The 15246-nt window shown below is 49.6% G+C and overlaps 1 protein-coding gene across 3 annotated transcripts in view; it reads right to left on the reverse strand.

Annotated features, from left to right (window-relative positions):
• Nucleotides 1-1170: 1170 nt before the first annotated feature.
• The window catches only part of CLPTM1 (CLPTM1 regulator of GABA type A receptor forward trafficking), a 41269-nt gene continuing 27193 nt past the window's right edge, over nt 1171-15246 (reverse strand). For all 3 annotated transcript variants that reach the window (XM_030544387.1, XM_030544388.1, XM_030544389.1), the window contains 8 exons: nt 13719-13839; nt 11838-12082; nt 8348-8441; nt 7297-7487; nt 6720-6815; nt 5263-5398; nt 2402-2569; nt 1171-1865 (listed from right to left, as the gene is read on the reverse strand). In XM_030544387.1, the coding sequence (XP_030400247.1) occupies nt 1576-1865; nt 2402-2569; nt 5263-5398; nt 6720-6815; nt 7297-7487; nt 8348-8441; nt 11838-12082; nt 13719-13839 (1341 nt within the window). In that variant the 3' untranslated portion in view covers nt 1171-1575. The remainder of the gene's footprint in view (nt 1866-2401; nt 2570-5262; nt 5399-6719; nt 6816-7296; nt 7488-8347; nt 8442-11837; nt 12083-13718; nt 13840-15246) is intronic.

The following is a 15246-nucleotide window of genomic DNA, read 5'->3' on the forward strand; positions in this document are numbered from 1 at the left end:
GTCCAAATGGAGCAGACACACACGCCAGGACAGGGCACATCACACCTGTTACTCACCCTTGGGCACTCTGAACATGGCTCTGCTCACCGCAGACGAGGTCCTGTCTCCTCAAGCAGGCACATCCACTGACTGAACTGCCTTGGACTCCTGCCAGCCCTGCAGAGCCAACCCAACAAACCAGCAAAGCCAGTGTGGCTCTCGGAGGGCAAGCTGGGTTGGCACGGCTTCAGCTGGCACCTCTGCCCTGGCATCACCCTCACCCAGCTATCAGGGGGCTCCCGGAGGCAGCTCAGCCTGCTCAGCCAGAACTGCATGCTGCAAGGTGATTTTTGAAAACAGGGTTCTGGATGCTGAAGTTAAAAATGTCGTTCCTGGCACTGATAACATGCCAGTCACCTGGCTTGACCCATTTCTGGGAGGTGCTCAGATGGGAGAGGTCTGAGAACATTAGCTAATTCTGGCTTGCATAAGGAATGGGACAGCTTTAAAATGTTCTCTGCATTACTTATCTTACCAAAACTCGGTGGCACGACCTCATTTGGACGCTGTGTGATCATCTCATTTTAGAGGACAGTGCAGAACTAGTGGGGAACAGAGAATGATCAAGGCCTGGAAAACTCTCAAATGAAGATACCAAAAGAAAAAACAAGCCACCCCAAACCCCCAAATTGTAACCTTGGAGGAGACAAGATAAATGTCTATAAAACAGTGACAGGTCCTGGAGAAGGTGCTTCTGTTCTTGCTGCCTCCTAACACAAGAACAAAGACCTTCCACTGAATTAGAAGGCGGCGCATTCAAAACCACCAAGGAAATAATTTTTCACACAACGTGTAATTAAACTGTGAAACTCATTGCCACAGGAAACCACTGAGGCTAAGAACTTAAGATTCAAAAAGGGACTGGACATTTATGGGAATTAACAAAAAACCCCATACATGCGGGTGGGATATTAAACCTTGGCTTCAGAGTTTAGAGACCAGGTTGAGACCTGAGAAGGAGATATTATTCCACCTCTGCTACTAGGGGTTCTCACACCTTTCTCTGAAGCAGCTGATGCTGGTGGCTGGGCTAGATGGGGCTCAGTTCTGATCCAGTCTGGCAAGTCCTATGTTCCCAGAGGAGCCTGCATCCAGGGCAGATGTGTAGAGAGATGAAAGAAGGAGGCAAGGTTTAACTTAACACCCATATGAATTTATTCAATCCAGAGTCCATAGTAGAGTGCAATGCTGAGAAATGGGACTTGTTCGGATAATCAGCTCTCTTTATGAAACAGAGACAACTCTGAGAAACTCCTTAATGTCCTAAACACCTGCACAATGGAACGGCGCTCACAATGATTACTGGATGAGTTTGACTTTAAATACAGAGATACGGGGGTTCTCTCCCATGGATACAGCACATCACATGAAGGTCACCAAATTCTCAATCCCTACCCGCCCCAAAGTTACTGGAATAGAAAATAAAAAGCTTTGGAGCCAGAGGACCATAGCAGCTTCCCCACTTCGCTTTCTGTCCAGTATCCAAAGGGGAGAGTGGAAAGTTAGGCTTTGTTTAAAAATTAAAGTTAGAGCAGGTTAGTCCTTTTTCTTGTCCTCTGCTGTTTTCTCCATCTGGGCCCCAGGGGAGCCATCGACCACGTTCTCCGTTACTGGTGCAGGGGAGCCATCAGCCAGGCCCTCCTTTATCACCCCCTGCATGCTTGTTGCCTCCCCATCGGGTAGCAGTGCAGGGGCACAGTCCGCTGGAGTGGTACCTTGTGTTAGCTGAGGGACTTGGCCCTCCCCACTTATCCCAAACTCGTTGACACGCGTCAGATCCACCCGGTAGATCCAGCGCTGATAGAGGTAAATGAAGAAGATGACATCTGTGGGAGGAGAGCAGAGCAGAGCGAGCGTAAACAGCAGGCAAACCCCAGGCCAGATGCACACCTCTGAACTGCCCAGTTCTCAGTACCCCGTGGCCTATAAGTGCCTCGTGAGCTGCTTGGCAAGAGACCCCAGGCATGAGTGACAGCATAGCTCAGCTGCAGCCCACAAGGGAGTTGCTGAGGCCCTGGGACAGAGAGGAGGAGGAAAACTCTTTTCTCATCCTGCATGGGGAACTCACAGGCCAGCTCATGGAGCCATCACTGGACTCCTGGAAGGCTCAGTGGGAGAAGGGCCATGCAGCTGCAATAAGACGAAGGAAGTGGGGTCTTAAGTGCTGGGTTCAGACACTGGTAGAGTCCCATCTAAGCCTGGGCAATCCCCAAACTGGCTGGGGAGACACACTGACATGCTGCACCCTCATCCCCAAGTAGCACAGCATGCTCCAAGCCTGTACGACACATTCGTAAAGGAGACGTGTTGCCATCCTTACAGACAATGGCAGGGAACGGGAGGCTGGCACTGAGCCCCTTACCGTCTCGCAGGCAGCCTATCCTGTACATCATGGGCATTTTGATCACAAAGGCAAAGAGGTCATCGATGAAGGTGTTGAGTGCTTTGTAGGTGAGCATCCTCCAGGGCAGGTGGGCTACTGATTTCAGTTTGTAGTTAATGAACAGCTGCGGAGTCATCGTAATGAAACCTGGTGGGAAAGGGGGAGAAATCAGGCCGTGGGCCACTAGGCTAACTCCGGCCAGTGTGCATCTGGGACAGGCTGGATGCCAACAGAGCTGACCTGGGCCATGGAGTTACATCCTGGCAGAAATGAGGGCAAACCTTGTGCACAGCAGCTCTGCCATAAAGCAGGCCCCAATCTCTACGGAGTTCGCTACACTCAGAGTCCCAAGAATAAATGGCTGAGGCAGAGGCGGGGAGGAGAGACCTTCTCCGCTATCTGAAATGGCAGAGCCACGCTTTTAGCAGCGAGGCCAATCAGCCACGGAACAAGCTACTGAAGGATGGGGTGCATTCCTCATGACTTGAGCCCAGGCTGATGTGCGCTAGTCCAACCACAAGCTGCTGGGCTGGACAGAATTCTCTGACCTGTGCTGGGCAGGTGATCAGACTGGATGAGCAGAGTGGTTCCTTATGGCCTTAAAATCTATTAAACACAAGAAGGCTGCTCAGGCACTGCAAGGAAGAAGGCTCCTGAGCCAGTAGTGGTGAGATTACATGAAGGGCCCGAGGCAGACAATGTTAAGAGCAGAACAGCGGGAGGCAGAGAGGAGGAGAGAGGCAGGCAGCCACAAGCCACCTGAAATCTGAAAGGAAAAGGGAACGGTAGCTTTGGGAGGCTGGTCAGCAGCAAAGCAAGCGAAAATAAAGGGAGTTTGGTTTTCAATGCAGGTCGAGTGTTCTGTGGGTAAATTGCAACACATTAGCTAAGGGAGGTCATGGCAGCCTTGCAGAGACCAGGAGACCGCAGGTCAGGATGGACTGATTTAAATCACCTATCAGGAAACCTTGATTTAAATCACTGGTTTTAATCTTGCTTTGCCATTGGCACTGTTTAGTTCTTTTCCTAAAGAACCTTCAATTCTCACTGGTTGGTAACAATTAAAACATGCTGATTTGCAACTAACTATACAGCCTTTACATTTCATTGGTGTTTCTATTGGCTAGCCTGGAGGATACACTGTATCTATACAAATTTTAATCAGTTATATAGCTTAACATATATTTATTCAGATTCTTAATAAAAGATTCTACATTTAGTCTTAACCAGGGGTTTTGCCAGCATAGCTATGCTGGCTAGGGAATGTGAGAGTTTCCCCACAGTCCTAGGGAACAGAGCTCTGCTGGCAAAACTTTGCAGTGTAGACTAAGCTTATGTGAAGAAGAGATCCCGCAAGCTTGGGAATAGCTTCTATGATCACAGCCTGCTTGGATTCCATCAGTTCATTTAGGCAGAAAAGGTTCCACCCGAGTTCAAACTAGCAAGGCTGGACTTTGACCTACACAGAAAAGGCAGTTGCCCAGCAATTCACCAGCACACACTGGCAACGCATGGGATACAGCAGGAAACAGAACCTCTCTGAAACAGAAGCTGAAGATTAACAGAGTCTGAAGTTGCTACAGTAGCTCCCCCAAGAGCAGGGAGTATGGCCAGAAACAGACAAGTGTTACTAAGTGAGGGACAGTGAAACCTAATCACTGCAGGCGAAGCCCATGGGGAACGTCAATACCCAGAGTCTGAAAGGAGATTGGAGGTGCCTACACAATACCGCAGGGCACACTTCAAAGTTGGGGTTAGGAGACAGGAACAAAGAAACAAGAAGACTGCAACCATCTGCTCTGGATTGTGAGAAAGAGCACGAGAGAGAGACATGAGAACATAGAACATAACAAGGGCAATACTAGGTCAGACCAAAGGTCCATCTAGCCCAGTATCCAGTCTTCTGACAGTGGCCAATGCCAGGTATTCCAGAGGGAATGAACAGAACAGGTAATCATCAACTGATCCATCCCATTGCCCATTCCCAACATCTGGCAAACAGAGGCGAGGGACACCATCCGTGCCCACCCTGGCTAATAGCCCTTGATAGAACTATCCTCCATGAATGTATCTAGATCTTTTTTGAGTTTTTATACTCTCAGCCTTCACAACATCCTCTGGCAAGAGTTCCACAGGTTGACTGTGCATTGTGTGAAGAAATATTTCTTTTTGTTTGAAACCTGCTGCCTATTAATTTCATTTGGTGACCCTCCTAGTTCTTGCTTTAAAAGGAATAAGTGAGACTTCCTTATTTGCTGTCTCCACACCCATCATGATTTTATAGATCTCTATCATATCCCCTTAATCGTTTCTTTTCCAAGCTGAAAACTCCCAGTCTTATTAATCTTGCCTCATGTAGAAGCTGTTCCATACTCCTAATTTTTGTTGTTCTTTTCTGTACACCTTTTCTAATTCCAATTAATCTTTTTTGAGATGGGGTGACCACATCTGCACGCAGTATTCAAGACATGGGTGTACCATGGATTTATATAGAGGCAATATAATATTTTCTCTCTTATTATCTATCCCTTTCTTAATGATTCCCAAACAGCAGATGTGAAGCCAGGCCCTTTGCATGCGATATCAGGAGCTGGAGGGCTCCTTACTGGTAAGTGCAACTCATTATCTCTTCTCCCTGCTGAAAGCTCATCCTAATTCCAGCCAGACACACGTGACCAGCCTCTAACACGTCCAGAGCACTATTCACAGCCTCCCCCAAGTGCGGGCGGACCCCAAAGCTGGGCGCGAGAGGCTGAGAGGGGGTCAGGAGGCCTCGGACGGGGCCCAGTGACTCCAGCAAACTCAGGCATCCAGAACGCTGTCTTGTGGGTGCTACTCACCGAACGTCAGAAGGAAGCCATAGAGCATGCTCAGGACCCACGAGTACCAGCCCTTGTGCTCCATGTACAGCAAGCTGTACACAGCGTAGCAGCCGAGCAAGGGGAAGAGAATCCACGAGAGATACCGGAATGCCATCTGGGGAGGCAATATTCAAAGGTGACCAATCAGCTGGGAGCCACACAGAATCCTGCTCAGGATCGGGGGGCAGGGTGTGTGTGTGTGTACAGGGGCCCACTAGTCACAGACCCACCTCTTTGCAGGCCTGCTGGTTCTCAAGCCCTGGCTTCACAGTGGGAGACTTTTTAGAAGGGGGTTTCTGAACAGTGCTTGGGGTCACAAGGTGCTGGACACATCCCATCTCACTCACTCGTTAGCGCATCACAGCAGGGCTGGAAGCAGGGTTCAGTCCTTTTTCCCCTTCTGCCACCACAGCCACCAAGGAGTGAGCATGCTCCATGCCCCTTGAACACCTGTTGCTCCACCTCTCAAAGACAGGAGAGCGGGGGGGGGGAAGGGGGTACAGCTACCAGGGGTTCTCAAACTGGAGGTCCCAACCCCTCAGGGGGTCACAAGGTAGCCACTGACAGCCCTTAGCCCCCATAAAATTATGCACCCCTTATTTTTAATGAGGGGGGGAAATCACCTTCAGAGGCTTGCTGTGTGAAAGGGGTCATCAATACAAGAAATTTGAAAGCCATTGAGCTACACTCATACACCGCCAACCTGGCTCTGGGGATCAGACCAGCAGAGTGGCCAAGAGACGCATCTTGGGCACTCTTTAGCAGTTCATGACTATGACATTTTGCTGAGATTCCCGGCCGCATGAGGGGGGGACTGCACCATCACACACACGTGGTTTAATGACAACTATGCCTCAGCACCTGCAGCCATGCCAGAAGGAAAAGATTGAAGGATGTAACTTGGGGCAGCAGGGCCTAGTGCAGCCACTGGGCCACACACTGAGCTGATGGAGGGGATACCATGGCTGCAGACAGGCACATGGAGGGCATGCGTCACTCAGGCAGATGCCAGGGGTCAGAGGTGAGATAGACTCAGGGGAGTGGCGAACTGGACACATGAAGACCCACGCGTCCATCCAGCAGAGAGGAGAGGAGGAACAGAACTCAGGGCAAACAAGCCAACACCTAGAATGTGCTGTGGGTTCAGCTCTCTTGCAGGGCCCAGTGTAGCCCAGCTTAGCAAGGGAGCTGCTGTCCTGCTGGGAGAGCAGCAGCTTCCCAAGGAATAAGCTAGAAAGGATGACCAGGGAAACACTATCCAGGGCACCTTTCCTCTTTTGGGAGCAGGATCCTAATGCAGGGTATACTTGGGTTCCCTTTCCCCGGTCAAGGGCTCCCATGTCCAGTGGTGTAGGAATCTAACCCACACTACCCCCACCTCCCAGAGGGATCCTACCACGCGCTGAAGGAAATCCCCTGCCAGGCATTGGACTTACATCATCGTAGACTTTGGTAGACGATTCTATATATGTTGATTTGTCTTTGAAGGTTAAACGTGGAAAAATCCCAGCAACTTTGTCGTCTCGATCCAGCTGTTTATCGACAAGAGCAGAAGTTAGAGGGGAGGCAGTACATAATAAAGGCCCCAAGGGGGCTCCTCCTGAAAAGACAGCCTAGCTGGGGGTGTGGATCTCACATTCTCTAGCTTTCTGCTTACTCTGGCAAGGTGGAGAACTGGGTTTTCTACACAGGGCACCCCTTCAGTCTAGCGTGTATGCGGCCCACAATGTATTACCTGGGCTGCAGGGGCCAGGGCAACAGCAGCCCTGGACCCCTGACTCAGTGGGGCCTGCATGGCTGCCCTGGACCCTAACCCTGTGCAGCTGCCCTGACTCTGGACTCCCACCATATGAGGTGGGCTGGCAGCCCTGCCCCCTCCCCACAAGGCAACGGGAAACCCAGCAGACCCTGGGCATATGGACTGGGCTTTAGCACACAGCTGTGGGCTAACTGGGCCATATGCAGCCTGCAGGCTGAGAACCACTGGTGTAGTGCAATGAGCCACGTGCTTACCCTGACATCCATGACTTTTGTGATTTTCCAGAGGTCTATGAGGAGCCCGATGAAGACGCTGACTTGAACCACAAAGTTAGTTTCATTGTCCAGGATGTAGAGAAGGACCACAAGTGACTGAAATACCCCGAAGAACACAGAGCGGACGGAGAGCCCCTCTAGAGACTGCCTGCTGTTCCAGAACTGGATATCTAGGGGCCAGAGAGAAGAGCATAGAGGGAGAACATCCTGAGCATAGGGGGCCCTTCAGGGGCAGCCAGAGCCCCACTGCAGGAAGGAGTTTCCAGCTTTCTCCTCTACCTTACGAAGGGAGCAGAGCACAGGTCTACTTGCTAATGCCTTTCACCTCCATGAGTGGGAGTGAGTTGTGTTTCCCAGCTGTATGAAGAAAATGGCCAGGCCAGCTCTGTGGGCCATGATGGCGGTTCGGAAGAACCTGGCCAGAAACCCATCCACTGTCAGCAGCAGACTGACTTTGCCCTCTCCATTATGTTGTGGATACAGACTCTCCTGTGGCCAGTAGGTGTGTGGCTAGTATGTGATCACGGGGTCATTATACAGACCGAACTCCCAGCAGCGTCAGAGGCATGAAGCTTGCTGCCCACAGACTTTGTAAGGGAAGCACTTGAAGTTTGCAGGCCCCCCCAATAGCTGAGGAGAGTCTTGTGAAACTGGTGGTTGGCAGAATGGAGAGAGTGCTCCTCCTGCCCTAAAGCACATGGGGGGTGGGGTGGGGAGAAGAAGACGGCAAGGAGCAGAGTGCAGAGAGTTATGGCAGGTAGCAGAGGGACAGGCCAGCTGAGTCACCCCTGTGGGGCCTCAGCAATTTATCACTAGAGAGCCTGGGCCCAAGTGAAAACAACTATGTTTTCCATTTAGTCGCATTCATGCTCTTCACCTGTCCCAGACGTTCTTCCTCTTACATTCATATTGCCCCCCACAACAGGGACATTGAACAACTCTGCGAGGCCAGTGCAGACCCAGGTTAAAAACCTTTCCTAAGAGAAGGGCTGGAGCCAAAAGGAGATCTTCACTACACAGCAGAACTTACCGTTTTTGAAGGCAAGAAACTCAAATATGCTGTGAACTATGGAAACGATAATGGTCAAAGCCAGTAGATATGGATTGGTCTCCAAAAGAGCAACCTGGAAAAGAAAAAGACGTGAAGGGCCTATCCTGCCCCTCCAGCCAGGCCCCACCCAAAGGGACCCAGAGAAGGCAATCCAGACAGAACTGAGGGTTTCAGGTGGACAAACAGGAGCACCCGCTTGTGGAAAAATAACCCAACCCAGAGATGCTTTAGTAGGAACAATTGGGGGAAGCACAAATGCCAACAGATTTCAGAGTCACAGGAAACAGGAAGTTAGATTACATCTAAGTGTGTGGGAGGTACTGTGGATAGTCTCCCAGGGACTGAGCAAAGCCCGCTGTGTCTGGCTTTCACTCCAGCCACTGTGGTGGTGGACTGTGACAGCTCAGAATAAAACTGCAATGAGTGGCACAAACATTATTTCCTGCACTAGTCTCAGAACTTATTTCTGTAAAAAGGGATACAGCATTAATAGGATTAATTTCTAAACTAAAGTGAAAAGCTTTTAAAATAAACTATGCACTTAAATTAAAATTACATGTGTACCTTTTGATGTAAGCCTTTTGTAAAACTGCATATACTGAACACTATGTCTCCTGAAAACAGTTAAAGGAGACCAGCGCTGCCCTGATTCCTCGTGCCCTTCCCTACACTCAGACATTGCTAGATTAGGAAATGCAGATCCCTGCCACCACGGGTCCCTTGGGGAAAGCACAGTGCCTGTCTCAGACTTCACCAACTGGCTGCAAATACTGCCCAGATTAACAGTGCTGTCCAGAGCACAGGGAGACTCTATACGAACAGCAGTGCTGATCTGAACCCCAGTTGGGCACAGAGGAAGTGGTGGGCTTTGCTAGGGAGGGCTGAGGTCGTGCTACAGGCCCAGATTCTGCTGCCAGCCTCACAAAGAAAAAGCTAAGGGATCACTTTCCATCCCAATTGACTTGTGTTTTCCAGTGATGGAGTTTGGGGGATGACACCCCATAGTAATGGCAATGCCCCAGGCAGCTGTTGATGGGGGGATGGGTTGCAGTGGCAGTCAGAGCCAGAGTTTAAGGCCATAAGAGAACAGTCTGACCTCATTTCCATCACAGGCCACCAATCCCCACACCAGAACCCGCACATTAGCCCAGAAACCAAAATGAGACCAAAGCATAACAGCCCATACGAGAATGGACAGGTAAAGAACAGGAGGAACTGAGGGACACAGTGCCCGAGGCCCCTGCAATAGCAGGGAAACAATCAAGTGAGATACACCCAACTAATCTTGACCCACTTGACAAGTGACCAGCACCCACACACAATAGAAGGCAGCAAACACCACCCCCCCAAAGTCCCTGCCAATCTGACCTGGGGCAAAAATTCCTTCCTGACCCCACATACAGCCATCAGTTCAACCCTGAGCATGAGTCAGAACCAACCAGCCAAGCACCTGACAGAGAGAATGCTCGGTGCCACCCCAGAGATCTGGAAACCCCTGCAACGTCTTATCTTCAGCTCTGATGCTTCAAAGGAGATAAGATAAAACCCTCCCAGAATACATTGAGGGGCAGGGGAATAAATCTGTCTGACCCCTGGCTGGCGGCCAACTGAAACCTCGAAGGATGAACTTTAGGAACATAGGACATAACCCCCCCAGGTTGCTGAGCCCTGTCCCCCTCCCTCCCATCCCAAACAACCCCATCAGACATTTGCTCTCAAATTTGTTCAGCTCTCTCTCAAAAATAATTGTTTGCTCTAGCAACACTGAACCTCACCCCTCTGATGTTTAGAAACCTTCTTCTAATTACCAGCCTGAATTTGTTTCTGGCCAGCTTATATCTACTTGTTCTTGTGCAAACACTGTCCTTTAGCTTAAAGAGCTCATCACCCTCTCCATGTTTACCCCCATGCTGTATTTACAGGGAGCAATCACATCGCCTCTCAGCCTTCTTTTCACTAGGCTAACAAACCAAGCTCTTTTGGTCTCCTCTCAGAAGGCAGGCCCTGCATTCCCGAGCAGTCTGGTAGCCCTTCTCGGCACCTGTCCCAGTTTGAATTAATCTTTCCTGATTACCAGAATTGCACACAGCCTTCCAAGTGAGGTCTAAACAGTACCTTGTACAATGACATTAGTACCTCTCTGGAGATACTGGAAGTGCCTCACCTATTATCCTAGCATCGCATTTGCCTTTTTCACAGCCACACCATACTGATTGGTGGCTCAGCCATCCTGCAATCGACCCATACATCCAAGCCTCTCCACACACCCACCCCCAGTTGCTTCTAATTGATGAACCCCCAGCTTGTAGCAGATTCTTATTATTAGCCGATAAGTGCATGACCTTGCACTCTGTATTGTTGAATTTCATCCCATTTCTGCCCCTCTAGTCTTCAAGGTCATCCCACTGCCAGCTCTCCAGAGCCCCATAGATCTAACAGCTGGGGGAGTCCCGGCCTGTCTTGAGCTAAGGAGACAAGATCCAAGAGTAAATCCTGTGACGGTTGACACCATTTCTACAGAGCACTCTTCAGAGCAGAATAGCACTGACTACACTGGCCTCGGTTTCCTTGGCAATAATATCCTGGGGCCTGTCCTGTTGTACCAGTCACAGGAGGCACCGATACAGCTTAAGGCTGAAGCCCTTCATACATCCCAGGCTGAGTTCATCCCGCCACACCGGAAGCACTGGCTGAGACCAGAGCGCTCAAAGCTGCCCTGTCCAGGCAAAGAGTGCTCAAAGAATCATCTCTCAGTCCTTGCTGAGGCCAGTTCAAGACTGGGCCTGTGCATACTTGGAGCACGTCCTGAAGCCACGGAGTGGCTGATTCTCTATCCCAGAAGAAGAAAGGAAGGTGTTGGGTAGAGAAGGCAGGAATCAAAGCAGGAAGCCAAGGGGACCTGGGCAAGCCCAACAGTTGCAGGGCCAGAAGGGAAGTGCTGGATCTTCCAGATTTATGCAGAATGCAGCAGCACGATCCAGACTCTGCTAGGATCTGATAGAAAAAGGAAATTGAAAAAGGGATCCCAGATGGTGGTGATGTGTGGGCCAGAGGAGAAGGATCAGGAGGGGGTAGGCCACTTGGGAATGTTCTGAAAAGTGCCTGAGCTACTTAGGGGCCTAAGATGCATTTTCAAAAGTGACTTTGCCATTTGCAAGGCTCCTAAGTCACTTAGACTTTTGAAACTCTTACCCCAGCAGCTCAGGTTTGGCTATGTGAAAATTAAGCTGACAGTATGAAATGAGGAGCTGTTGGAAAGTCAGGCCAAGACGGGGCTGGATGGAGGGGGATAGGCCAGGAGTGGAGAGGTACATTTGGGAATCATCCACACAGGAACAGCAGTTGAAGCTCTGCGAGTGGGTCAGAAAGGGTGGAGAGGTACAAGCCTAGGACCGAGGCTTGTGGGACCTCCGAGGAAAGTGGCAGAGAGAGGGACCCACCCAGAGGAGATTTGTCAAGGCTGTCTAACCTTTACAGAATCCTGCTCCTCATCCGATTGCTCGTACAAGTCCTCTCCCAGGAAGTTCCACAGAGACTTGGTGCTCTGTGCGGCATAGAGCTGCCAGCGCCACAGCGAGAGTGGGCAGAAGGAGAGGCGGAAAGGTAGCCGCTCCGCTGTCTCGTTGATGGGGAAGTAATCCTTCTGCAGGTTCCAGTAATCGTTGAAGTACAGGATGGGGTAGTAGTCACCACTGACCGCATCGAACTTCACATCTGCAGCAATGGGAGAGAGCGCAGAGACAGGCCTGAGAGAGCCAACAGGAACGGGATAGCACAAAGAAAGCTACCTTCACTCACTAAGACAGACAATGGAGACCCACCTCATCCTGCAACTACAAAAATCATCCTAGACCAGCACCAACAGAAACCCCAGACCAGCAACTGCTTCTGTACAGCTGGCTAGTACATGGAGCCTGAGCTACCCGGCCTTCCCTCGGGAGAAAGATGCCAGCTCCTACAGCACACAGGGCACTAAGCGACGACCAGAGTGCGAAGGAAGGGGTCTTGCTTTGCCACAGAGGGACGGGAGAGTATAGCACCTTTCTCTCGGTGCCCAGAGCTCAAACCCATTCCCTCTGTATATTACTGACCAAGTGCAGACTCAGGTATTGAAAGCAGTCTGACAGCATCCAATTAACACCCCCTGGAAATCAGGCCATTTGTAGGATTCCAGTATATCAAACTGGCTTCCAGAAAGTTTATGGTGCCAGCTATTTTCTTCAAAGAGCGTTTGTGATTTGAATCTCAAACTGATGGATAGCGCTGGTCTAACAACTCTGGAGATGGATGTTCATTTAGCCACAGAACAGCATGGAAAGCAGCAGGGAAAGTCTGCCACAAACATCTTTCCCTGATAGCGTAACAGAGTCCTTACTTAGGGGGCCACCTGGTGAGAGTTTACGCTCCATGACCTATTTGGTCCTGGGTTGCCAGTGAGACAGGCAACACGGGGCCCAATTACAAGGGTGAATTGGTTGGGGGTTTTGGGGTTTTTTTGTTTTGTTTTTTGCTGCGGAAGCCTGCCTCTTACACGCTGCACTGAAGCCATTAACTCACTTCCCATAAGCAAGCTTGGTAGAATTCAATTTGTTTTTTTCAAAATAACGTTGACAGCTATCAATGCTCATTTCTTTAAGTGTTTATCCAATTTTTACCTATTTATTTTTTCACAGTTGCAGGATATTATGGAGGGAGGAGTCTGACAATTATTTAAAGACAGACGTTGAGATTAAGGAAGTTAAAGGTCCCTAAAAAGGTGCTCTGCTCTAGCTCTGCTAATGCTGGCATTATAACACCCTCTTAAGCACGTTATGGTTGGACTCAAGTTTTCAAGCAGCATTTTTCTTACTTTGTCTACCTATCAATATCAATCATCATTGATGGAAATAGGTCTGTGGGGGGAGGGGGGGTGAAATCAGTGTTTACCAACATATACTGCTAAAACTCCAATCCTTCCAAGCCTACTCACAAGGCAATGAACAGACAGGAACAATTTACTTACTACCAACTTGGGAGAAATTTATACTACTGAACTACAGGGAAAGTCTCCAATATTCCATTCCCAAGCCCCTCAACTGCCCAATCCACAAGCATGCTGAAGAAATTAAGCTAGTCCAAAGCAGACATAACCAACTCCACTCGCATGCAACTACTACATTACAACAAGTGTCCCAGAGTGGGCAAATAACAGAGGGAAACTCTGCAGAGAGCTGAGATGAGAGGAGATGACAAGACCAGCTATAAGAACCAGACAGATAAGCTGTGAAGAGACGAGTTCTTGGAGCAAAAACACACATTCCAAAATGGCATCTCAGAGAACGGGAAGTGCTGGCAGATCCCAAGTTCTTACATTGGTCCAGAGGCGGTGGCACGCTACCCTTCACCCAGGGAGTATGATCGTCCACTATGTTGATGGTGAGATTAGGGTGCCAGTGTGAGATCACCTCCACAGGGCCAAAGTCTTCTGCTCTCTGCAACAAAAACACAAAGTCACATTTGTTACAGGATACTGGGGCATTTCATTGCTCTAGTGATAGCAAGAGGGCGCCACATATACAAATAACAGCCAGTGCAGCTCATTAGATTTGGTCCTGGGGAAAGAGAACACAGATAAAGGCACTGGACTTCCATAATGCAGCTAGAGAGACTATCTGACAGGGATGTAAGGACCTGAGGGGTTTAAGACCATGAAGGAGACAAAAGGGAAGACAGTTTCATCCAGATCTTGGGCAAACATGGGCAGATGTAGATAGATCCTAACTGTCAGAGTAGTTAAACACTGGAATAAATTGCCTAGGGAGGCTGTGGAATCTCCATCTCTGGAGATATTTAAGAGTAGGTTAGATAAATGTCTATTAGGGATGGTCTAGACAGTATTTGGTCCTGCCATGAGGGCAGGGGACTGGACTCGATGACCTCTCGAGGTCCCTTCCAGTCCTAGAGTCTATGAGTCTATTAGAGGAGATAAACTTACTCCTGGAGGAATTCTGCATCATCGCGCAATTCAGAATTTCCTTTTCCCCACAGAAATGAGCTGCAGTGCTAATAGCCATCACTAGGGGTCACTGGACTCTGCAGAGCCCAGCTCGCACATAGGAGAGGAGGGCAGGAGAGGGAGCTAGAGGGTTCCTGGCAGCTGCAGCTCCCAGCATGCCCTGGGAAGGAGAGGGCAGCATGTAGGAAGCACTGTGCAAACCTGGGACAGAGCATCAGGCTGTTTCTCCCTCTGGATCCCTGGGCTGAGGGGGGGGGGGGGGAAGGGCATGATTATGTAGTGTTATTTTGACAAAATTTGTAGACTTTTAAAAGATTGTGTGCAGAATTTTTAGTTTTAAACTAGGAGATTTTTTTACAATTTAAAACCCATAAGAACTCTGCTAGGTTTTAGGTAGCAAGGGTCTTCGTAATACTGCATCTGAGGAAGTGGGTATTCACCCACGAAAGCTCATGCTCCAAAACGTCTGTTAGTCTATAAGGTGCCACAGGATTCTTTGCTGCTTTTACAGATCCAGACCAACACGGCTACCCTCTGATACTTCGTAATACTAGTTACTAACCCTTCTAAAGGCACCACTTTGACAGGGCAGCTCCAGCCCAAACTGAAAATTTCTGAACCAGGTCAGAGTATGTGTCTGGGAGCTCACTTTACAGGCCTTTGGTTCCACGTCTCACTTCAGCCAATCAACCCCTTCAACTGTCCATCAGTTTTCCCCCTCCTATGGGCTTTTTTGGGTCTTGTGTTTTTGCCATCTTTGTATTCCTCCAGCCAGGAGGGAGCAAGAGATTAACACTAGTACATAATAATGACCAGACCAGGACAGGCCAATGGTCCACAGCCCACTATCCTGTCTTTCGACAGCAGAGGGAATGAACAGAAC

This window comes from Gopherus evgoodei, unplaced genomic scaffold (assembly GCF_007399415.2).
Source record: "Gopherus evgoodei ecotype Sinaloan lineage unplaced genomic scaffold, rGopEvg1_v1.p scaffold_34_arrow_ctg1, whole genome shotgun sequence".
Lineage (NCBI taxonomy): Eukaryota > Metazoa > Chordata > Testudines > Testudinidae > Gopherus > Gopherus evgoodei.